Source organism: Entelurus aequoreus, linkage group LG24, assembly GCF_033978785.1.
Source record: "Entelurus aequoreus isolate RoL-2023_Sb linkage group LG24, RoL_Eaeq_v1.1, whole genome shotgun sequence".
Lineage (NCBI taxonomy): Eukaryota > Metazoa > Chordata > Actinopteri > Syngnathiformes > Syngnathidae > Entelurus > Entelurus aequoreus.
Genome location: NC_084754.1, coordinates 34,378,025 through 34,402,861, shown reverse-complemented (window position 1 = coordinate 34,402,861; position 24,837 = coordinate 34,378,025). Strand labels below are relative to the sequence as shown.

Sequence of the window (24,837 nt, the reverse complement as noted above, 5' to 3'; positions counted from 1 at the left end):
GCTCCCATTAGTGTTATTTTGTTAAATTTATCAAAAGATGAAATGAATAGTAATATGAAAATTAAATTACAAGATGTTATTAATGTAATGTACTCATTTTCCTCAACTGATGTACTAACATCATATGGTTATTCTGTCCATATGGAGCATCATCTACAACAGTGTTTTTCAACCACTGTGCCGCGGCACACTAGTGTATCGTGAGATATTGTTTGGTGTGCCGTGGGAAATTATATAATTTCACCTAATTGGTCAAAAAAATATTTTTGCAAACCAATAATTATAATCCGCAAATAATGTGCCGTTGTAGAGTGTCTGTGCTGTCTAGAGATCAGCAGAGTAACCATGTAATACTCTTCCGTATCAGTAGGTGGCAGCAGGTAGCGAATTGCTTTGTAAGCCTACTTTGAGACAAGAGAATTAAAGATGCATGGATGGTTATGGTTAATTGCGTCAGGTATTTGATGAGAACGACTTTATAATGTCAATATAGACCAGGGGTCTAAAAATAAATATTTTTTTATTTTAATTTTTTAAAATCTGTCCTTTCTAATCCATTTTCTACTGCTTGTTACTCTTAGTGTCTCCTAGTCGCTCAGGCAAATCATATAGTCTAAAAATGCATTTTCCCATCGATAACGTGACATCATCGCGCTCGGAATATATATATATATATATATATATATATATATATATATATATATATAGCCCGGCCCCCGGCCAAGTTTTTTTGAACCCAATGCAGCCCCCGAGTCAAAAACTTTGGGGACCCCTGATATAGACTATTGAGTTTGGTTTTCCACATGTTCTGCTGGTGGTGTGCCCCTGGATTTTCTCAATGAAAAAAATGTGCCTTGGCTCAAAAAAGGTTGAAAAACTCTGATCTCCAACAAACCTTGTGAATTTGGACTCATATCATTAATCTCACACGAAGTTAGAAGGGGATACACATTATTTCAGCATATTGATGTGCGCCCAGAAAATGTGTCCCCACAGTCATAAATACAACACGAATCGTGCAGATTACCAAAAGCATTTCTGGGGGGTTTAAATGCCACAGGTTACATTACCAACAACATCTTAGACAATGAACGTAACGATCCACATTTTGTACACTATCATTAATAAGCAGTGTAAGTATGTAGTGTCCAAACACAGAAGTGTTGCCTCTACTTTAACACGACACAAAGCTCCGCCCTCTCTGAAGGGGAACAAAGAATTGCTGTTGCGACATCCAGTGGACACATTTTCTTTCATTCAAATACTTGCCAAACTCATTGTAATACTTGGCCAACACATCTCGCGGGCCGGATAAAAGCTGTTGGTGGGCCGTACGTTTGCCACCCCTGACCTACGTAGATCGGCAGCGTGACATTTTTATCCAGCTGTCAGTCTGACGCTGCAAAGGTGAAGCAACAAACTGGATGAGGCTCCTTGGAGACAGCAGATGTTCTAAACAGATGTTGTGGCTATGTGGGCAGCGAGTCGAACGGGCACAAACCAAAAAATCCATCATGGATTTCAATGTTGTTTCACTTCCTTTACAAAATGTCGCCTACATTTCAATATCAGGAATGTGCTCCTCAGGTTGAACTAAGCTTCCATCTTGGCTTCATGGCATAAGCAAAGCTGCAAAACATGTCAGCGTTTCAACATTACCGTCATGTCGCCTTGTTGTGGAGCTCAAGCCATTCATTTGCATTTGGCTCTGTCAATGTTCTCCCAAACTTACCCCTTCTCTAAGTATAAGGAGTGATTGCTGTTTTTTTATGGAGGGAAGGCCCACTAGTGATTTTGGAGAGGCCCACCCAAGTAAGATCAAGGGAATGTTTCTGTCTTTCGCCCTCTCCTAAACATACGCCCCAGCGTCATTCAAATAACCTTGGACATCTGCACATTAACCCTCCAATTAGAGTTTCGCCTGGATGTTTTTAGCACGCTGGCACGCCAAAGTAGTGTTTATGAAAGGCTGAAAATACTTAGTGTCCAAACGCTGAGGCTGTGCTGGAGCTCAGTGCTGCTGGCCTGCCTGAGCTCAGCTTCACTGACTTGCACCGCTGAGAGAAATCTAACTAATGATGATGTATACGTGCATAAATCCCGTATTGGCGCATAAATCCCCTTCAAGTGAATTCTTCATTCTACCAAGACACGATAGTACCTCAGCTTATGAGCTTAATTGGTTCTGGGATGAAGTGCTTAACTCAAAACTCTTGTATCTCAAATCAAGGTGTCCCATGGAAATGGATTGAATGAACATGTACCATGCCTTTTAAAAAGAAAAATAACATGTTAGATAAGAAATATAGTATAAAAACACTACAATAAAATCAACCTACAGGCTTAATTGGTTCTGCGACGGAGCTCTTAACTCAAAACACTTGTATCTCAAATCAAGATCTCCCTTTGAAATCAATTGAAATCAATTGAAGTCCTATGTGCCAAAGTCCAGGCCCGCGGGTCAGATCTGGACTGCGAATGAATTATCTATGGATGATATTTGATTAGTGTTAGAACCGGCCCGCAAGCCACAGCCGCCTGCTGCTGTTTTGCACGCACCAATACTCCATCAGTGTTGGCACTGGGAATTTTCAAAAGGGGGTCCCAGGGATCCCATCAAGTCATAAAAATGGGGTCCCACAGTACATTTTTGGGGTCCCACAGTACATTTTTGTAACCGTTTTGAAAACAAATTATAAATGTTATATTTCACATTCTATTGTGTTTTGGAAAAAGGTTGTCATAAACGTTAATTCATAAAAAAAATAATTCAAAAGAAAAAAAAATGTATTCAGTTATAACATTCATTCACTTTCTTCCTTCCTTCATGGATCGAAACTTTACCGCTGCCGGTATTTTTTTCTATATTTTTATTTTAATAGTTTCAGAATGTGCTTGTTCTATTTTTGGCCAAAGTAAGACAAAGAAAACAATCTCAAGTTGTCTTTTATTTTTTAGTTTTAATGCCATGATTTTAATAGTCCGGCCCGCGTGTGCACAGATGTTCCTCCAAGTGGCCCCTGAGCTCACATGAGTTTGACACCCCTGATTTAAGTGCTGATTGCTCCCCCCCCCCCCCCCCCAAAAAAGCAGAATGTTTACTTGTAACATGCCTGTTAAAAATAAAAACAAACTTTTAGATAATGGCGGTATAGCTCGGTTGGTTGAGTGGCCGTGCCAGCAACTTGAGGGTTCCAGGTTCGAATTCTGCTTCCACCATCCTTGTCACTGCCATTGAGTCCTTGGGCAATGTAACGACCGGGTCGCATCGTGGTGCGGTGGTGTTCTCCCAAGGATGCAGACGGGCTCGGACACAGCTTGCAGGTAGGAAAATGATTTATTTTAGAACTAAATCAGACAAGAGAAAAACAAAAACGACTAGCATGGGAGCTAGCAAGCAAAATAATCTAGCATGAGAGCTAGCAGGAAGCAAAGTGGTCGTCAGCTGTTGCATGAGAACAAACTAGGAAGCCAGGCCGAGTGAGGCCCGGGCAAAGACTAAATAGCCCTCTGATCAGTGCTCGGGCAACAGGTGCGCGTCCCGAACGCTGATCAGAGGCAGGTGAGTAAAATCTGCAGTCATGGCAACAGAAACAAACACGTGACGCTAAAGTGTAAACAAATTGTGATCCGAGCAGCGGATCCTAACAGGCAAGACACTTTACCAACCTGCTCCCAGCCACCCACACAGGTTTAAAAATGTAACTTAGATATTGGGTTTCAAAATGTTAAAGCGCTTTGAGTCACTAGAGAAAAGCGCTATATAAATTTAATTTACACAATACATTTCCTATAAAAACAATACAATAGAATATGCTACTAACAACTACAGCAGTTTTATCAAATAATGTCACAATAATTTAAATACTTGTATCGCACTTTTCTACCTTCAAGGTACTCAAAGCACTTTGACACTATTTCCACATTCACACACTGATGGCGGGAGCTGCCATGCAAGGCGCTAACCACCACCCATCAGGAGCAAGGGTGAAGTGTCTTGCTCAAGGACACAACGGACGTGACTAGGTTGGTAGAAGGTGGGGATTGAACCAGGAACCCTCAGGCTGCTGGCACGGCCACTCTCCCACGCCGTCCCCAATGATAAATTGTACAACATTTACCTTAGAGAGTGGATTTTTACAGTATCTCCTTACAGCTGCTTCTCCATCAAACACACCATTAGCAGCTTTTGTATATTTTCATGGATTAGGTTGTGAGTTCAAACCCCGGCCGAGTCATACCAAAGACTATAAAAATGGGAGCCATTACCTCCCTGCTTGGCACTCAGCATCAAGGGTTGGAATTGGGGGTTAAATCACCAAAAATGATTTCTGGGCGCGGCCACCGCTGCTGCCCACTGCTCCCCTCACCTCCCAGGGGGTGATCAAGGGTGATGGGTCAAATGCAGAGAATAATTTTGCCACACCTAGTGTGTGTGACAATCATTGGTAATTGAACTTTAATGTCTGCCATTTAGATACTATTTGAACAGTCTGGCTGGCATTAGACTCACTCTGCTTCAGCCTGGCTGGCATTAGACTCACTCTGCTTCAGTCTGGCTGGCATTAGACTCACTCTGCTTCAGTCTGGCTGGCATTAGACTCACTCTGCTTCAGTCTGGCTGGCATTAGAGTCACTCTGCTTCAGTCTGGCTGGCATTAGACTCACTCTGCTTCAGCCTGGCTGGCATTAGACTCACTCTGCTTCAGTCTGGCTGGCATTAGACTCACTCTGCTTCAGTCTGGCTGGCATTAGACTCACTCTGCTTCAGTCTGGCTGGCATTAGACTCACTCTGCTTCAGCCTGGCTGGCATTAGACTCACTCTGCTTCAGTCTGGCTGGCATTAGACTCACTCTGCTTCAGCCTGGCTGGCATTAGACTCACTCTGCTTCAGCCTGGCTGGCATTAGACTCACTCTGCTTCAGCCTGGCTGGCATTAGACTCACTCTGCTTCAGTCTGGCTGGCATTAGACTCACTCTGCTTCAGTCTGGCTGGCATTAGACTCACTCTGCTTCAGTCTGGCTGGCATTAGACTCACTCTGCTTCAGTCTGGCTGGCATTAGACTCACTCTGCTTCAGCCTGGCTGGCATTAGACTCACTCTGCTTCAGTCTGGCTGGCATTAGACTCACTCTGCTTCAGTCTGGCTGGCATTAGACTCACTCTGCTTCAGTCTGGCTGGCATTAGACTCACTCTGCTTCAGTCTGGCTGGCATTAGACTCACTCTGCTTCAGTCTGGCTGGCATTAGACTCACTCTGCTTCAGTCTGGCTGGCATTAGACTCACTCTGCTTCAGTCTGGCTGGCATTAGACTCACTCTGCTTCAGTCTGGCTGGCATTAGACTCACTCTGCTTCAGTCTGGCTGGCATTAGACTCACTCTGCTTCAGTCTGGCTGGCATTAGACTCACTCTGCTTCAGTCTGGCTGGCATTAGACTCACTCTGCTTCAGCCTGGCTGGCATTAGACTCACTCTGCTTCAGTCTGGCTGGCATTAGACTCACTCTGCTTCAGCCTGGCTGGCATTAGACTCACTCTGCTTCAGTCTGGCTGGCATTAGACTCACTCTGCTTCAGTCTGGCTGGCATTAGACTCACTCTGCTTCAGCCTGGCTGGCATTAGACTCACTCTGCTTCAGTCTGGCTGGCATTAGACTCACTCTGCTTCAGTCTGGCTGGCATTAGACTCACTCTGCTTCAGTCTGGCTGGCATTAGACTCACTCTGCTTCAGCCTGGCTGGCATTAGACTCACTCTGCTTCAGTCTGGCGCTCAAACTGCTTTGCCACGTTTTTGTTGATTTCTTTTTTTAATTCACTGAATATCATCCACTCCTTCACACTCATGTTCATCCTTCCCATGGTTGGAAAAATCTAAGTTATTTCCATCTCCTGCTGTAAGCTAATGCTAGCGAGTAAGACCAAATATTTTGGGCGGATCTTACGGGAGTCCCTATGATTTTTTCCACGCCAACTAATGTAAAACTGTGAACTAACTGAAGTAACATTTTTGCTTGCAACTTAAAGCATAACAAGTAGCCAAGAGACAGCTCTTATCTCAATACACTCTTACGTTTAGGCACCAGTGTATGTCAGACAATTCTATGCTTTCAAGTTTGTGGTAGACATTTTTTTCAGCCGTGTAATTTATGAAAAATCTGGTGAGCTCGTCTGCTTTCTAGCCAGGCGGTTTTTAGTTCACATTTCCACTTGGAACCACTTGTTCTCCTCAAACATGCATGTTAGGTCAATGAGAGACTCTAAATTGTCCAAAGATGTGAATGGTTGTCTATATGTGTCCTTAAGTCGTTACAAAAAGGGTGTACCTTGACCACACACAGCTGGGATAGTCTCCAGCTCACCCGTGACCTTGATTTATAATAAAACTTCACAAGTGTTTAGACCAGGGGTGTCAAACTCATTTTAGCTCAGGGGCCACATGGAGGAAAATCTGTGCACACGCAGGCCTGACTGTTAAATCATGGCATTAAAACCAAAAAATGAAGACAACTTCAGATTGTTTTCTTTGTCTTACTTTGGCCAAAAATAGAACAAACACATTCTGAAAATATTACAACAAAAATATAGAAAAAAATACTGGCAGCGGTAAAGTTTAAAGGAAGAAGAAAGTGAATGAATGTTTATAACAGAATGCATTCAAAACATTTGTTTTGTTTTGTTTTGTTTTGAATGAATCAAGTAACGTTTATGACAACCTTTTTCCAAAACACAATACAGAATGTGAGATACACTATATTGCCAAAAGTATTTGGCCACCCATCCAAATGATCAGAATCAGGTGTACACAATCAAGCACTTAGGCCAGGGGGGTCCAAAGTGCGGCCCCCACAGTACATTCTAAAAATACCATGAAAAACATAAAAAGTGGTATGAAAGACCAAACGTAACAAACGTAACAAGAAAATGTTGCATTATTTACTCTAATAACACAAAGCTGCATGCAGGCTGTTTCTTTCTTTAAAAAATAATAATGAATCAAAATCAATGTCATTATGAATTATTGACCCATTCAAGGCTCCATTTACTTCACATTAAATTCTCCACTTTGAGATATTTTGGGGGGAAAATGTTGCATATTTTTTGATTGCCATTTAAAAAACTAAAGTTTTTTAAAGAAGGGCCTAAAACGAACAAACAAAAGACATAAACAACAATAAAACTTATAATTGACGGATAGATCTGAAGTTGATCTTGAAACTATTGTGGTAAAAGTTTAAAAAATGTTGGATTTATTTTTTTAAACTTTCTGAGCAGTACCCTTTTGGATCCCCAATCATTTTAGTGGGACTTTTTTTTTTTAAGTGTCATTGCTTGAAAAAATAATGAATTAAAATCAATGTTGTTATGAGTTATTGACCTTTTTAAGACTCCAATTATTATATAATCTCAAATATTCCACTTTAAAATTTTATTGGGGGAAAATATTGCATATTTTGTGTTTTTTTTCCATTAAAAAAATGGCATACAACTTAAATCTTTAAAAGCCTTTTATTGACAGATAGACCTAATGTTGATCTAGAGATTTAAACCTTGAATAATAATAATAATAAAATAATAAATAATGACACATTTGTAATATTTTGACCAAAACCTTTTGGGGTTCCCGGGATCAAGTCTGAGTGGAGGCCTAAATGTATCTTTTTTATACATATATTGTATTGGTTTTTAAAATAAAAAATATCAAAATGGCCCCCGCTTGCTTTGATTTTTCAGTGTGCGGCCCTCAGTGGAAAAAGTTTGGACACCCCTGACTTAGGCCATACTTGCCAACCCTCGCAAATTTTCCTGGAGACTCCCAAATTTCAGTGCCTCTCCCGAAAATCTCCCGGGACAACCATTCTCCCGAATGTATCCCAATTTACAGCCGGACTTAAGGCACCCCCCCTCCAGACCTGAGTGAGGACAGCCTGTCGTCACGTCCGCTTGGCCAACGGTTTACATTGTATTGCGCACCCTGACGGCAAGTGTGGGAGTGGGTTCTGAAGTATGAAGTAAAGAGACGTAACTTCGTCACCTCGCCTGTTTATTGACTCCAACCCAGAATATTACACTGCCCATACCTATGCTCCTTCAAAGGCTGTGCTACTGGCTGCAAAGCATTGCACTTTCAAATACAACAATAGGTAGAGAGGAGTGTTATGTGTGTATATGTGTAAATAAATGAACACTGAAATTCAAGTATTTATTTTATTTATATGTATATACATATAATAAAATACATATATATATATATATATATATATATATATATATATATATATAGCTAGAATTCACTGAAAGTCAAGTATTTATTTTATTTATATATATATATATATATATATATATATATATATATATATATATATATATATATATATATATATATATATATATATATATATATATATATATATATATATATATATATTTACAGTATAAGAAATACTTCTAACTAAATAACTGAATTCTAGTTATAAATATACTCCTCCCCCCTTAACCCCGCCCCGACCCCGACCCCGCCCACCTCAACCCCTCCCCAAATCTCCCGAATTTGGAGGTCTCAAGGTTGGCAAGTATGACTTAGGCATGGAGACTGTTTCTACAAACATTTGTGAAAGAATGGGCCGCTCTCAGTGATTTCCAGCGTGGAACTTTCATAGGATGCCACCTGTGCAACAAATCCAGTCGTGAAATTTCCTCGCTCCTAAATATTCCAAAGTCAACTGTCGGCTTTATTAGAAGAAAATGGAAGAGTTTGGGAACAACAGCAACTCAGCCGCAAAGTGGTAGGCCACGTAAACTGACAGAGAGGGGTCAGATGTTTGGAGGTTGCCAGGAGAACGGTACATTTCGGCACACTGTTTCGGCATTGTGCCGAGTGTGAAATTTGGTGGAGGAGGAATTATGGTGTGGGGTAGTTTTTCAGGAGTTGGGCTTGGCCCCTTAGTTCCAGTGAAAGGAACTTTGAATGCTCCAGGATACCAAAACATTTTGGACAATTACATGCTCCCAACCTTGTGGGAACAGTTTGTAGTGGGCCCCTTCCTCTTCCACCATGACTGTGCACCAGTGCACAAAGCAAGGTCCATAAAGACATGGATGACAAGAGTCTGGTGTGGATGAACTTGACTGGCCTGCACAGAGTCCTGACCTGAACCCGATAGAACACCTTTGGGATGAATTAGAACGGAGACTGAGAACCAGGCCTTCTCCACCAACACCAGTGTGTGACCTCACCAATGCGCTTTTGGAAGAATTGTCGAAAATTCCTATAAACCAGTGGTTCTTAACCTGGGTTCGATCGAACCCTAGGGGTTCGGTGAGTAGGCCTCAGGGGTTCGGCAGAGCCTCCACCGTGGAGGTCACACACCCGACTCATCATGTAAATAAAAACTTCTCCCTATCGGCGTATTATGGATACGTCCTGGGCATGACGTTAAGTGCATCCGGCAGTGGAGGCTCCTCTATGGGGTCTTGGGGCACTAGGAGGTTAACCCCTTTACTACTGTTACCCCAGGTGGCCCTTGGCAAAGGCCTAGTACCTGACTGCCCCTTAGCCAGAGATACCTCAACGTCTTGGACTCCATGCCACTGGACCCTGACCCGATTCTGTCAAGGATCGTGTGGTGACTGTCTGTGCACCAGTCTCCCCACGTAAAACAAAGTCATGCACAGGCATCCTCCATAAAGGGATACACCCCTACCAGGAGGATCGTCATATTTGTTCGAGTAACCGCCGATGATGATGATTATGGATACGAGTCACACTGATTTGCAGGTGTGTAATCTGTTGTGAGTTCATGCGCTGTGTTGGTTTTGTTCTTTGAACAAGGTGATGTTCGTGCACGCTTCATTTTGTGCACCAGTAAAAAAACATATAACTTTGTCTTGAATTTAAAAAAAACCTAAAAATTTTATTTTTCACTAAAGACGGGTTCGGTACCTCCAACAAGGTTAAGAACCACTGCTATAAACACACTCCGCAACCTTGTGGACAGCCTTCCCAGAAGAGTTGAAGCTGTAATAGCTGCAAAAGGTGGACCGACATCATTTTGAACCCTATGGGTTAGGAATGGGATAGCACTTCAAGTTCATATGTGAGTCAAGGCAGGTGGCCAAATACTTTTGGCAATATAGTGTATAACAGCATGATGCATACATTTATCATTTGTTTTCAAAACGGTTACAAAAAAAGTGTGACACCAAACATTTACTGTGGGACCCCATTTTGAAAAGTCCTAGTGCCAACACTGATGGAGTGCAAAACAGCAGCAGGCGGCAGTGGCCTGCGGGCCGGTTCTACTACTAATCAAATATGATTCCGGGGGCCTTAGACAATTCATTCGCGGGTCAAATTGACTTTGAAACCCCTGGTTTAGACGGTGCTGCAATTTAGTACAACAGCACTCATTACTGGCCAACAATGTGTTGCTTGACAGACTTCAAAGGACTTATGGGAATTATTTGTTTCTTCTTTTACAAGTCAGTGAAAAAAATTGCATTGTAGTAAAGTCATTAGGGCATGAGTAAGTTAACCTGTGCGCTGTGTGGAGTTCCTTTACATGCACAGTAAAGAAAAGTATAACAGCCAAGTGAAATATTTCAACACCCCAAATGTGATCAAACATGTGCATCACGATGTGAAGTGTGCTGAGAACACACAACCGGCTTTCAGTCCACTGTTGTTGTTGGAAGAGCATCCAACTTAGACTGTCACAGCAACTACTGTACGTTCATGCTCCTCCAACAAGTGTGGACTGTGGCAAAAGGGCTCTTCAGCTCGGCCTCCATTATTATCCATTAAAGCAGAAGGACAGCTGAGAAGGCTGAAATGTTAATCTTTCTGAAGAATAATCTGCCCCTCATGTTGAAGTGATTATATATTAAATGTGAGCACCTTAAGAGGACCGGCATTTTTTTCCATTGTACATTTTCAAGTGGATCTGCTATTATTTGTATTTTATATTATTATTATTTAGGTTGTGGTCAACTTTGACACTCGTTTTTGATGTACAGGCCACATTGAGTATTTATTTAATCACAATTGCATTAAAAGCTTTGCACATTTAAAATGGAATAAAAAGTAGCAGTATTGTATGAGCTATTTTATGTATGGCACATATTAAGCAAAGTACATGCATACAAATGTATTACTACAACTAAAAATGAGAAAAGACAGTTTCAAACATGATTTAGTGGTATCAAGGTATATATTGAGTATCACCCACTACAGTAAGTACCATATGGGGCCTAATTATTGCACTTTTGCACGTGTGCCCTCTAAATTATGGAGGATCAAATAGGACAACATGAAATAAACAAAATACAACTTTCAATAGTTGTAATTTGTAACACATTTAATATTTTTAATTCAAATTATAATTAATGACACATTCAATTATAATTACAATTAAATATTAAATGTGTCATTATTAATTTGTAAAATTGAAATAATTTTTAATTACATTTTAATAATTTATTTACATGATTAAATAATGAACTCAATAATCAATTAAATTGTGAAACGATCAATTAAATCATGAAATAATTAAATCAATAATAAATTCCATTCATCTTCTTCCGCTTATCCGAAGTCGGGTCGCGGGGGCAGCAGCCTAAGCAGAGAAGCCCAGACTTCCCACTCCCCAACTTCGTCCAGCTCCTAGGCATTCCCAGGCCAGCTGGGAGACATAGTCTCTCCAACGTGTCCTGGGTCTTTCCCTTGGCCTCCTACTGGTTAAACGCGCCCTAACACCTTCCCAGAGAGGAGTTCGGTGGGCATTCTGACCAGATACCCAAACCACCTCGTCTGGCTGCTCTCAATGTGGAGGAGCAGCAACTTTACTCGGAGCGCCTCCCAAATGACAGAGCTTCTCACCACTCGACGGAAGAAAACTCATTTCAGCCGTTTGTAACCGTGATCTTGTCCTTTCAGTCATAACCAAAAACCTCATGAACATAGGTGAGGATGGAAACGTAGATCGACCAGTAAATTGAGATCTTTGCCTTGCGGCTCAGCTCCTTTTTTACCACGACAGACAGATGCAGGGTCTGCATACCTGCGGACGCCGCTCAGATCCGTCTGTCGATCTCAAGATCCACTCTTCCCTTCAACGCCCTGACTGCACCTAGATAATCTGTCTATAAAAGTTGAAAACAAAATTGGTGACAAAGGGCAACCCTGGTGGAGTCCAACCTTTACTGGAAACGTGTCCGAGTTACTGCTGGCCTTGCGGACCAAGCTCTGACACTGATCATACAAGGAGCAGACCGCCACAATCAGGCGGTATGATACCACATACTCTCTGAGCACTGTCTACAGGACCTCTCGAGGGACACGGTAGAATGCCTTCTGCAAGTACACAAAACACATGTAGACTGGTTGAGCAAACTCCCATACACCCTAAAAGATCCTGCCAAGAGTGTAGAGCTGGTCCACAGTTCCATGACCAGGCCGAAAATCACACTGCTCCTCCTGAATCCGAGGTTTGACTATCCGGCATAGCCTCCTCTCAAGTACACCTGAATAGACCTAACCGGGGAGGCTGAGGAGTGTGATCCCACGATAATTGGGACACACCCTGCGGTTCCACTTTTTAAATAGAGTAACCACCACCCCAGTCTGACAATTCAGAGGCACCACCCCCAATGTCCACACAATGTTACAGAGTCTTGTCAACCAAGACAGCCCCACAGCATCCATAGCCTTAAAGAACTCCGGGCGGATCTCATCCGCCCCCGGGGCCTTGCCACTGAGGAGCTTCTTAACTACCTCGGCAACCTCAGCCCCAAAAATAGGAGAGCCCACCACAGGGTCCCAAGGCATTTATTTCCTCAAAGGAAGACGTGTAGGTGAGATTTAGGAGGTCCCCAAAGTATTCCTTCCACCGAGCCACAACATCCCCAGTCCAGGTCAGCAGCCCACCGTCACCACTATACACAGTGTTGACATTACACTGTTTCCCCCTCGTGAGGCGTTGGATAGTGGTCCTAAATCACTTCGAAGCCATCCGGAAGTTGTTCTCAATGGCTTCTCCAAACTCCTCCCAAGTCCGAGTTTTTGCCTCTGCAACCGCCAAAGCTGCACATACTCGGCTTGTCGGTACCTGACATCTGTTCCTGTGGTCCCATGAGCCAAAAGGACCCAATAGGTCTCCTTCTTCAGCTTGACGGCATCCCTCACTACTGGTGTCCACCAGCTGGTTCTGGGATTACCGCCACGGCAGGCACCGCCCGCCTTGTGGCCACAGTTTCGATTGGCTGCCTTGACAATAGAGGCACGTAACATGGTCCACTGGGACTCAACGTCCAGCGCCTTCCTCAAAACATGTTGAAAGTTCTTCCGGAGGTGGATATTGAAACTCTCTCTGACGGGAGACTCTGCCAGACGTTCCCAGCATATCTTCACTATGCGTTTGGGTCTGCCAGGCCTGTCCAGCATTCTCCCCCACCATCGGAGCCGACTCACCACCAGGTGGTGATCGGTTGAAAACTGCTCCCTTCTTTTCACCCGAGTGTCAACAACATGAGACCGCAAATCCGATGATACAACCACAAAGATGATCATCGAACTGCAGCCCAGGGTGTTTTGGTGCCAAGTGCACATATGGACACCCTTATGTTTGAACATGGTGTGCGTTATGGACAATCTGTGATGAGCACAAAAGTCAAATACCAAAACACTAATCTGGTTCAGATCCAGTTGGCCGTTCCTCCCAATCACGCCGCTCCAGGTCTCACCGTCGTTGCCAACGTGAGCATTGAAGTCCCCCAGTAAAACACGGGCATCACCTGAGGGAGAACTCTCCAGTACTCCCTTTAGGGACTCCAAAAAGGGCGGGTCCTCTGAACTACCAGTCAGTCAGGGCCCGTCCCCCACCTGAAGACGAAGGGAAGCTACACTCACGTCCACAGGGCGGCAAAACCAGAGTGGAAGAGGGTCCAGCTCCTCTCGAGAAAAACTCTTGTTGTGCATCACAGTGAGCCCAATTAGATTCAGCCGGAACTTCTCCACCTTGTGCACCAGTTCAGGCTCATCCTCCCTAGCGAGGTGACGTTCCACATCCCACGTCCCAAGAGCTGGCTTCTGTAGCCGACGATAGGACCGCCAAGGGTCCTGCCTTCGACTGCCGTGCAGCTCGCAAAACAACCAACCTCTATAGTCCCTCCTATGGGTGGTGAGCCCATTGGAGGGGGTACCCACGTTGCACGCTGGGGGAAGTTCCGGTCACCAGGTGCTCGCCATCGAGCCCCACCTCCAGGCCTGGCTCCAAAGGGGGGCCCAGTGACTCGTGTCCGGGCGAGGAAAAACTGTGTTCCAGATGTTGTTTTTTTCATAGAAGTCTTTGGACTGCTCTTTGTCTGGTCCCTACCATGAATTGATTAACATGGACCCCGACTTAAACAAGTTGAAAAACTGATTTGGGTGTTACCATTTAGTGGTCAATTGTACGGAATATTTACTGTACTGTGCAATCTACTAATAAAAGTTTCAATCAATAAAAACTCACCTAGGACCTGTTTGTCATGAGAGACACTAACACGGACATAGAGGCCCCAGACAACATAGATCATAGGACACACAAACTCTTGTACCACGATAAGATAGCAGCTCAGAGAGGAGCAATAATTAATTAAATCGCAAAATATTTAAATTATGAAATAATTTATGAAATCAATAATTAATTAAATTGTGAAATAATAATAATATTAATAAAACAATTAAATATTGAATTTTTATAAGAATAATTTAATCATTTAATTATTGCATGATTTAATTATTTCACTTTGTGATTCATTCACGATATATATGTATATATATATATATATATATATATATATATATATATATATATATATATATATATATATATATATATATATATATATATATATATCATCTATGTATCATATATCATCTGGCCCTAAGTGAGACTGGGACCAATCTACAAGACAGCAGAGACTTGACTTTGCAGTCCCTATTTTGTAAATAATGGATGAGAGAAGAAGTCAGACATCCAAGAGGGTCTTTTAGCTGCTGTCCACCGCAACCCCCTGCCATTTCCCCTCGCTGCACCCCCCCTTCCCTTACAGCCATTACACAGGGAGACAGAAAAGAAATGAACTTCCCCGGTGCCGTCTCAATGGCCTTCAAACCTCAAAGGGTGTTGTCATAGTAATGGCAGGCAGTGGAAATAATGGCTGCTTTGCCACATTGCCAGGTTACCAGGCCTGCTAGCTGTGCGCTCGCTGGAACAAAACATCAGGGTCCTGAAAGAGAGAGTCGGGCTGGTGTAGATAGAAGGAAGGTTTTGTGTGTGTTACGTGACATCTGCGTCTACAAATTACAATGCAGACTTCTCCTCAAGCAAGCACAAAGGATTTCATTTTTAGGATGTATATAAATATTACAATTATTTATTGTTGTTGCACAAAAAATACATTTTTCTTCCTGTTCTGCATATTTCCAATGCATTAATGAAGGATGTTTGGTTGAGGGATTTGTGCTGCCCATTCTGATACTGATCATACATAAGTGAGATTGGCCGATACCATTACCGATACTGATCACATGTACCAACTTTACATCATTCTATCGATTTTTGGTGGGTGCTATTTACACTTTAACAACATCAAAAACAGTAATTAAACTAGTTCCTTATTTTCTTTGATTACATACAAATTTCTGAGCAAAACAGAGTCAGTAGTACACAATGCGTAGTCAAAAACTACTTACCGTATTTTCGGACTATAAGTCTCTCCGGAGTATAAGTCGCATCGGCCGAAAATGCACAATAAAGAAGGAAAAAAACATGTATACGTCGCACTGGAGTATAAGTCGCATTTTTGAGGGAAATTTATTTGATAAAATCCAACACCAAGAATAGACATTTGAAAGGTAATTTAAAATGTCTAAAGAATAGTGAACAACAGGCTGAATAAGTGTACGTTATATGACACATAAATAACCAACTGAGAACGTGCCTGGTATGTTAACGCAACACATCATGGCAAGAGTCATTCAAATAACTATAACATATAGAACATGCTATACGTTTACCAAACAATCTGTCACTCCCGATCGCTAAATCCCATGAAATCTTCCTCCCGGTGTCGCCTCTGGTATGTCCTTTCTTTCTGCTGCTCGATTGCCATTCTCTGCTGCATATTTCACTACGTCCAGCTTGTAATCTGCAGTATATCATTTCCTTTTCGGTGCCATTTTAGTTCAGTCCTTCTCAGTTTTTATAAGTTACCGCCAATGTTGATGTGATCCATTTTAATAGCTACGGCAGTAGCATATAGCATATAGCAGTTAGCATCCCATGACCCACAATGCACTTCTGCCATGACCCTCCCCCGCCGAATTCTTATTGGTTGACGTGTGTGTGACGATTGCTGCCATTTGCTTCGTCTCTTACGCGAATGAGATAAATAATATTATTTGATATTTTTACGGTAATGTGTTAATAATTTCACACATAAGTCGCTCCTGAGTATAAGTCGCACCCACGGCCAAACTATGAAAAAAACTGCGATTTATAATCCAAAAAATACGATATTTAAATCATTTGGTTTTGCCCTCAAATTTCTCCTGTGTCCAGGGAATTATTTCCTAAATTTGGAAACATTAAGAAAAGCAACAAAAGGATTAAAATAAATAAATAAAATAAAATATCGACCTAAATCACTCTAGTATCGATCATATACTGATACTACATTCGGTGTCAACCCCACCAATATATGGATTGATCTGCTCTCCTCCTACGTGACAATGCTGACACACCAACTGTTGCTTTTATATTATCCTCCCTCTAAAGTTCAAGTTAAAGTTCCAATGATTGTCACACACACACTAGGTGCGGTGAAATTATCCTCTGCATTTGACCCGTCCCCACAGGGGAGCAATGAGCAGCAGTGGTGGCTGCGCCCAGGAATCATTTGGTGACGTAACCCCCAATTCCAACCCTTGATGCTGAGTGCCAAGCAGGGAGGTAATGGCTCCCATTTTTATAGTCTTTGGTATGACTCGGCCGGGGTTTGAACTCACGACCTACCAATCTCAGGGCGGACACTCTAACCACTAGGCCACTGAGCAGGTGTCCCAAACTACGGCCCGCCAGCGTCCAAAATCCGGCCCGCGGGAAGTTAATTATTATTTTTTAAAATCTGTCTGTCCAAATAATATTGTCTATCCCATCGATAATGTGATATCATCAGCGGCAAGTGCACACTCTTTCAGTCAATTAGTGCATGAGGAATATATATATATATATATATATATATATATATATATATATATATATATATATATATATATATATATATATATATATATATATATATATATATATATATATATATATATATATATATATATATATATATATATATATAATATATACACACTATATATATATATATATATATATATATATATATACATACACACTATATATATATATATATATATATAATATATACACACTATATATATATATATATATATATATATATATATATATGTATATATATATATATACATACACACTATATATATATATATATATATATATATATATATATATATATATATATATATATATATATATATATATATATATATATATATATATATATATATATATATATATATATATGTGTGTATACCTGTATATGTATATGTGTATATATATATACAGCCCGGCCCCCGGCCAAATTGTTTTAGCCCAATGTGGACCCCGAGTCAAAAAGTTTGGGACTCTTATTAATCTACTTGTTAATATCTACTTACTTTCTGAAGTAACATTGTTCCATCCACACTTCTTAAACTCTACTAATCACTACTTTGCACTGTCAAGTGCGGCACCTTCTATATATAAGGTGCCGCACTTGACAGTGTATATATATATATATATATACAAGTGTGTGCCTTTCCAAATCATTTCCAACCAACTAAATTGACCACAGGTGGACTTGAATTAAGCTGCAGAAACATCTCAAGGATGATCAGTTGTAACAGGATGCACCTGATCTCACTTTTACGCATGGTGGCGAAGGCTGTGACGACATGTGATTACTTAAGTCTTTTATTTAAAAAAAAAAAAAAAAAGGGGGGGGGAAATCTCTCTATAAAAAAAGAAAAGGTTTTCACATTGTCATAATGGGGTTTTGTATGTAGAATTTTGAGGACAAAAATGAGTTGATTCCATTTATTCCAAAATGTGGAATTATTTCCGGATGCATTTGTTTGAGGTACAATATATCTTCTATTCCTGAAGCGCTGCACACAAAACATGCACTCCTACTGTGTCACCTGTGCTATTATTGGTCTGATAAATCATTAGAGTCATTACACCCAAAAGTTTCAACCCATTAGTCAGACTGACACTATTTCTCACACAGCTCAATGGACTGTAAAAAAACACCCACATTAACTTTAGAGTGTTTAGCCGAATGGGAAATAAAGTTTGCACACATCTTTGACAAGCACATGTCTGTAAAATTAGAGCAAGATTGGTCCAAAAACATGGCTGCCATCAAGCAGGGGAAACTTGACTAATTGGCTATATGATTATACCAATAATATTTTTTTTGTAAAACTATCCGTAATATATGTATGCTAGCGTGTATTTTGGCAAGCAGTTAGTTATTGTAACAATGATCAATGTTTTCATTTTGTGGTCTGTTGAGAAATTAAAGGTAACCACACCTCTGCGGTAACATTACTGCTATTCATTGACTTCTTCAAATGACATGTTTGTCCTAATAACTGAATAATGTCAAAATCTTAAAAAAAAAAAAAAAAGGTTTAGATTCTGGTTCTTGTTCTTGTAATTGCAAGAAGATGTGTTTATCTTTGCTGTGCCCCTCTTTCTTGCATAGGCAGCCTTTACAGCAGGGGTCAGAGGTCAGTGGGGGTTTATTTGTAGTCAGCGGGGTGTTAGAGTGTCTGGAAGCCGTTTCCTGCTCGGAGGCTCCTCCCCTAGGATCTGTTTATGTCAATAATGTCGTGTACAATGTACAAGGGGGAGAAATGAAACATCCAGGAAGTGCATTACCAAACTGTGAATCAATGAATGGGCAAGAGACCCAAGTCCCGACTGTCAATGCTGCCCTCTAGTGGAGAAAAGGAGCACAGCAAGTCCATAGTGACAGCTCCAGTATGATTTCATGTGCTTGTGTGCTGCAGGTGTCTACATACTCATAGCTGTTGGAGCGGTGATGATGCTGGTGGGCTTCCTTGGCTGTTACGGAGCCATTCAGGAGTCTCAATGCCTGTTGGGGACGGTGAGAATTTCATTGACTTTTTCACCCAATAAATATGGACAATGTAATAAATTGATCCAGGGTTTCTTGGTAAGCGCTTGGGAGCCAAATCTGAAATATGCTAGGGTCCTCTTAATGTTGAGATAAATCAATAAATCTGTCAAACTGGAGTTGAATTTGTGTCTCTCTCTGCAGTTCTTTTTCTTTTTGATAATCCTCTTCGCCTGTGAAGTGGCTGCTGCCATCTGGGGCTTCATGAACAGAGACACGGTGAGGACACACAGACACACACCATCTCCACCTCAACATTAGTGACTCGTGATTTGAAAAAAACAACTCATGTCGCTGCAGATCTCCAAGGAACTGATCAACTTCTACGACTCGGCATACATCAAGGCTGTGGATGTGTCAGGCTCCCCCAGTAAAGACGCTGCCATTAAGGTGCTGGATGTCTTTCACACCACGGTAAGATCAAATCTTATCTAAATATACCAATATAAGACTTACGTTTGACTGAAAGACATATTATCATATTGACTTGGATAGAAGACAACTACTGAATATAGGACAATGTATCATTTTCATCTTTCCTGAAATCTACTTTTTAAGGCAAAGTCTAAATCATGTTATCAATAATACAATAAAAAATAGGATACAAAAGTCCCTCTGTTATCGCTGTTAACTGGTTTCAGACATAATGGATAATTGATTTCTACAAAATAGGAATGATTAATTATGAATCTGATATTTTCATAGCTAGAGCCAAAAAAACCCCCCAAAAAACACATTTACGACCTTCTGAAAAAAAAAAAAAAATATATATATATATATATATATATATATATATATATATATATATATATATATATATATATATATATATATATATATATATATATATATATATATATATATACAGTACATATATATATATATATATATTTATTTTTTCAATTAATCAATCCAACAAAATAATACACAATAATGCCATAAAAATATAATTCCAATTCCAAAACCAAACCCAGCCCAGCAACATTCAGAATAGCAATCAACAGAGCAATTGAGAGGATATACAAACATGACACAAAACTATCCAAAAGTAGTCAAACAAAAATGAATAATATCAACAACAGTATCAATATTGATAAGAATTCCAACATAGCAGTGATTACAAATCCCTCATTTACATTATCATCACAGTTATTTATAATAAAAAATGAAATAAAATCATTTAAAAAATGAACAACAGTGTCACAGTGGCTTACACTTGCATTGCATCTCATAAGCTTGACAACACATTGTGTCCAATATTTTCCACAAAGATAAAAGAAGTCATATTTGAATAGTTAAAACAAATTTAAATAACGGATCCCATATTCCAATAAATGACTCGTTATTATCCGAACTAAATGCAGTTTTTTCTACCGATATCATCACCTTGGCTTGTGTATACCAGTCAGTATGAGTTGAACTATCAACAATTATCCATTTTTTTAATATTACCCTTTTTGTTATGATGCATATCGAAACAAATGCATTTTTACTCTTTGATGACACGTTACTAAATTGATGCAGATCACCAAGAATACACATTTGCAGTGTCATTGGGATGTTTATATTTATGAATGTGATTTCTTCTTTTGTTGTTTTCAACCATAGCTCTTTTATTCTCTGACATTCCCACAATAAATGAACAAGAGTTCCCTCAGCTGCCCGACACTTCATACATAATTTGCTATCTACTGCACCAATTTTAAACAGCTGAGAAGATGTCAAATACAATCTATTCAAGATCTTAAATGGACTCAGCTTATTTTTCATGCTTTTTAAGGGTTTATTGGCTGAATAGATTTTTCAACATTATGAGACCCCTCTAGACAAGAACCTTTAGTCACCTTTACACTCTTTTAATCCAATATAGTAAAACTTCCTGAGGCTGAGCCAATCAGTGGCCACGATACTGAACAGCGTGCTCTGATTGGTTTGGTTTCCTTTAGTGGCCAATACTACTGTAGTAATAATATATTTTGTTTATTTAGTCATATTTGTGCATAAAATTGCTTAATTTAGGATGAAAAAATTGTAGAGTATGCTTTAATAAATATAAAAAAAAAAAATCTGCAATGTGGTGAAGCCACAATATTGCGATATGGCAAAGGACAACTGTACCATATTTTGTAGTTGCTGGACAGTTGTTTGATGACTGCTTCATTGATCAGCATTATTATATTGTTTCATCAAAGCTCTTCTCTTGTTTGCTAACAAACTTAAGGGCACTTTTTTTCCCCAAATGTGTCACAGCTGGCATACTGTATGTGAAGAAAAGTAAATTGGCGCCACCCTTTGGTTTGCATGTACAAATGAACAGTAGTACCTCAATTTACCAGCCTAATTGTTTCTTTTGACAAAGCGCTTTTTTCAGACGTTCTTTTCATCTTTACTCGAAACATTATAACTATTTTATGCTGTATTTTTTGTTTTCCGATTGCGTAGTTGTATCTAATATTGTAGTCAGCGTGTGTACATATGTAGAAAAATGATAAAGAGTCTTGTCATTCATTCCAGCTGGACTGCTGCGGTAAAGGAGACGACACAGCGCTCTTCAAACAAGTTGCAAGCACTTTGTGTCCTAGAAAGTCTCCAGAAGATTTTCTGAGGTCTCAGGTAATACATGTTTGTTTTTATTTGTATCTTTTTTTTTAACGTATATATACATGAGCTTTTTCCAAGGAATTTATTTGCTTTATGATTTTTGACTTGACCAACAATGACACCTTATAGGAGGGGAGTCAAACTAACTGGTAAAAATAACTTCAAAATTTCATACTGTGTTCTTTGTTTTATTTTGGCCAAAAATAGAACAAGCACATTCTGAAAATGTACATATCACAATAAAATACCTTGGCAAAACACTGAATGGAAATTCTAAGGAAAAAAATGGATGCAGTTTCAAAAATATAATGAAGAACACAATGAACTTAGACTTTGTATATTTACAAAACCATTCAACTTTGAGCACTTCCTTCTTATAATTCTCATGTTGGCAGTTCACCCTTAAAGATGTGTTTGGAGAAGCAACCTCAAACCGCCACATTGGTGACAGCCGCAACTGCCACAACACGTTCATTTATCATCATTCAAATATTAAAATTATAATATAAACAAAACGATTAACGACACCATGGCTGAAATCAAGGTAACATAACTACAAACTTAACCATTTAAGCATACAACTAAATAGAACAAACAACAAATGCAGAAACACACATTTTTACAATGGAGTTCAGGGTGAGCATCGTGCTGTCAACCAATTGCAAGCACTGCACGGAACTCTAACTACGAAGATGATGGTCATGTTGATTTAAGTCTTTGCATCTTACCGTTTCATTATTTTATCCGTTGAGTCGATAATTTACAATGAAAGGAGGTATACTTTGTCGCTACTGCACTAGTCTGCCACTATCTGTTTCCACCCACGTTTGAGCGTGTTGTGTCACAATGTATAATCTCCTAATGTGTGACTCAGATGTGCTGCTTGAAAGGTGAAAAAATGGTCATTCTTTGTGTTGCCTTCCAAACAGAGCTGTCACGACAAACTGATCGAGCTCTTTTCAGAGAAGCTCTATCTGATTGGTCTGGCTGCTCTCGTGGTGGCCGTCATCATGGTGAGGGCCATGCCAAGGACTACATTAGTTGTACTGTGCACGTGATGATTGGCTTAGTGAACGTGTCATGTTTTTCTTCTTCCAGATCTTCGAGATGATCTTTACTATGGTGCTCTGCTGTGGGATCCGTAACAGCGCAGTAGCGTACTGAGCCCACACAGTAGTGACAAGCACTATTTCATGGATTTATTTTTGTACGCTGCAGCTCATCTTTTCTTATAATTACAACTCAGCCTGGTGGATATTTCTGCTTTTTTTCTTTGACTAAAACATACAATGTTTTTTTTTTTTATACGCTGCCTGTCGTCAACCCACCTTCTTTATGGAGTATTTTATCTATCTATCATAACAACTTTCTACTAAATGTGTGGCATAGTTCTCTGAGTTAGTGAACCGATGTTTTTATGGATGTATAAATTGTACATATGCACGTCTTATGTTAATGACAGGGAGACTTCATGCCTCCCTGCAGTCTTACTCTTTTAATAATAATAATGGATTACATTTATATAGCGTTTTTCTAGAAGCTCCAAGCGCTTCACAGAGAACTGACAACCCATAATTCATTCGCTCCACATTGACATGTGGTGGTGGTAAGCTACATTTGTAGCCCCAGCTGCCCTGGGGTGGATTGACGGAAGCATGGCTGCTCTCCCACCACCACCAAACATTCATTCACAGGTGTCTTGCCAAAAGACACAACAGCCGTGACTAGGATGCCGGAATCAAACCTGGAACACTCAAGATGCTGGCACGGCTTCTCTACCATCTGAGCCACCACGTCTTTATCACTACTTTGTGTGTTTGTAGTCAGCTGTGTTAAATAAACCATCTTCTTGCTGTATCAAGTTTTGTCTTAATCAAACACTTCACTTATCCTATATCACTATTAAATAATCTACTGTAATACCCTACATTACCATCAGAGGGCGACAGACTAATGAACACCTATTCTCTAAATCCAAATGATTACACCTGATCCCAGCAGTGCAGCACATCCAAAAGTCACCTGACTTGTATTTCTGGTACAAACACACACCCAAGTGCACATCTTTCTCCTCAGTGGTGATGAGGTCATAGGTTTGAATCCCAGTGGGGATGGCTTTGGTTCAGACTTGTTTAGGTATTGTTTGGCGATGCACATCCAGTGGTAAATGGCTTTGTTGCTGCAAACTTGTTTGGGAAGGTTTACACGTCACTTATATTAATGACGGTGGACCTACCACAACATAAAAGCTATATTACCCAAAATATAATATGTTTGTGGCATAATTGGCAAATAAGTGGCAAACAAGCCTGCTCTGTGGCCTTGTGGTTAGAGTGTCCGCCCTGAGATGGGTAGGTTGTGAGTTCAAACCCTGGCTGAGTCATACCAAAGACTATAAAAATGGGAGCCATTACCTCCCTGCTTGGCACTCAGCATCTAAGGTTCGAATTGGGGGTTAAATCACCAAAATGATCCCCGAGCGCGGGCTCCACTGCTTCTCACTGCTTCCCTCACCTACCAGGAAGTGGAACAAGGATAGGTCAAATGCAGAGGTTAATTTCACCACACCTGGTGTGTGTGTAACTTTAATTGTCTACTGTATTTCCAGCACATAATATCTGTAAAAATTTACTTGAATCTGGCAGCAACAGGAACTTTTGATTATTTTATGGTTTGATTATTTTATGGTATTTTATTTTAATTCAGAATGTTGTCATTTTCTCTTTCCGTTTTGAGCCTCACACATACTTGTCATTATCACTTTGGCCAGCAGATGTCGCTGATGCAGCTGCAAAAGCTATAACGACATTTTTTAGATCATAACATCCCATTAAAGGCCTACTGAAAGCCACTACTAGCGACCACGCAGTCTGATAGTTTATATATCAATGATGAAATCTTAACATTGCAACACATGC

The 24,837-nt window shown here is 40.2% G+C and overlaps 1 protein-coding gene across 1 annotated transcript in view; it reads left to right on the top strand.

Moving 5' to 3' along the window:
• The window catches only part of LOC133641635 (CD81 antigen-like), a 29,199-nt gene extending 5,431 nt beyond the window's left edge, over window positions 1-23,768 (top strand). Inside the window, exons 3-8 of the mRNA XM_062035510.1 lie at window positions 19,191-19,288; window positions 19,463-19,537; window positions 19,619-19,732; window positions 21,833-21,931; window positions 22,849-22,932; window positions 23,018-23,768. Coding sequence (XP_061891494.1) covers window positions 19,191-19,288; window positions 19,463-19,537; window positions 19,619-19,732; window positions 21,833-21,931; window positions 22,849-22,932; window positions 23,018-23,083 — 536 coding nt within the window. The 3' untranslated portion in view covers window positions 23,084-23,768. The remainder of the gene's footprint in view (window positions 1-19,190; window positions 19,289-19,462; window positions 19,538-19,618; window positions 19,733-21,832; window positions 21,932-22,848; window positions 22,933-23,017) is intronic.
• The last annotated feature ends 1,069 nt before the right edge of the window (window positions 23,769-24,837 follow it).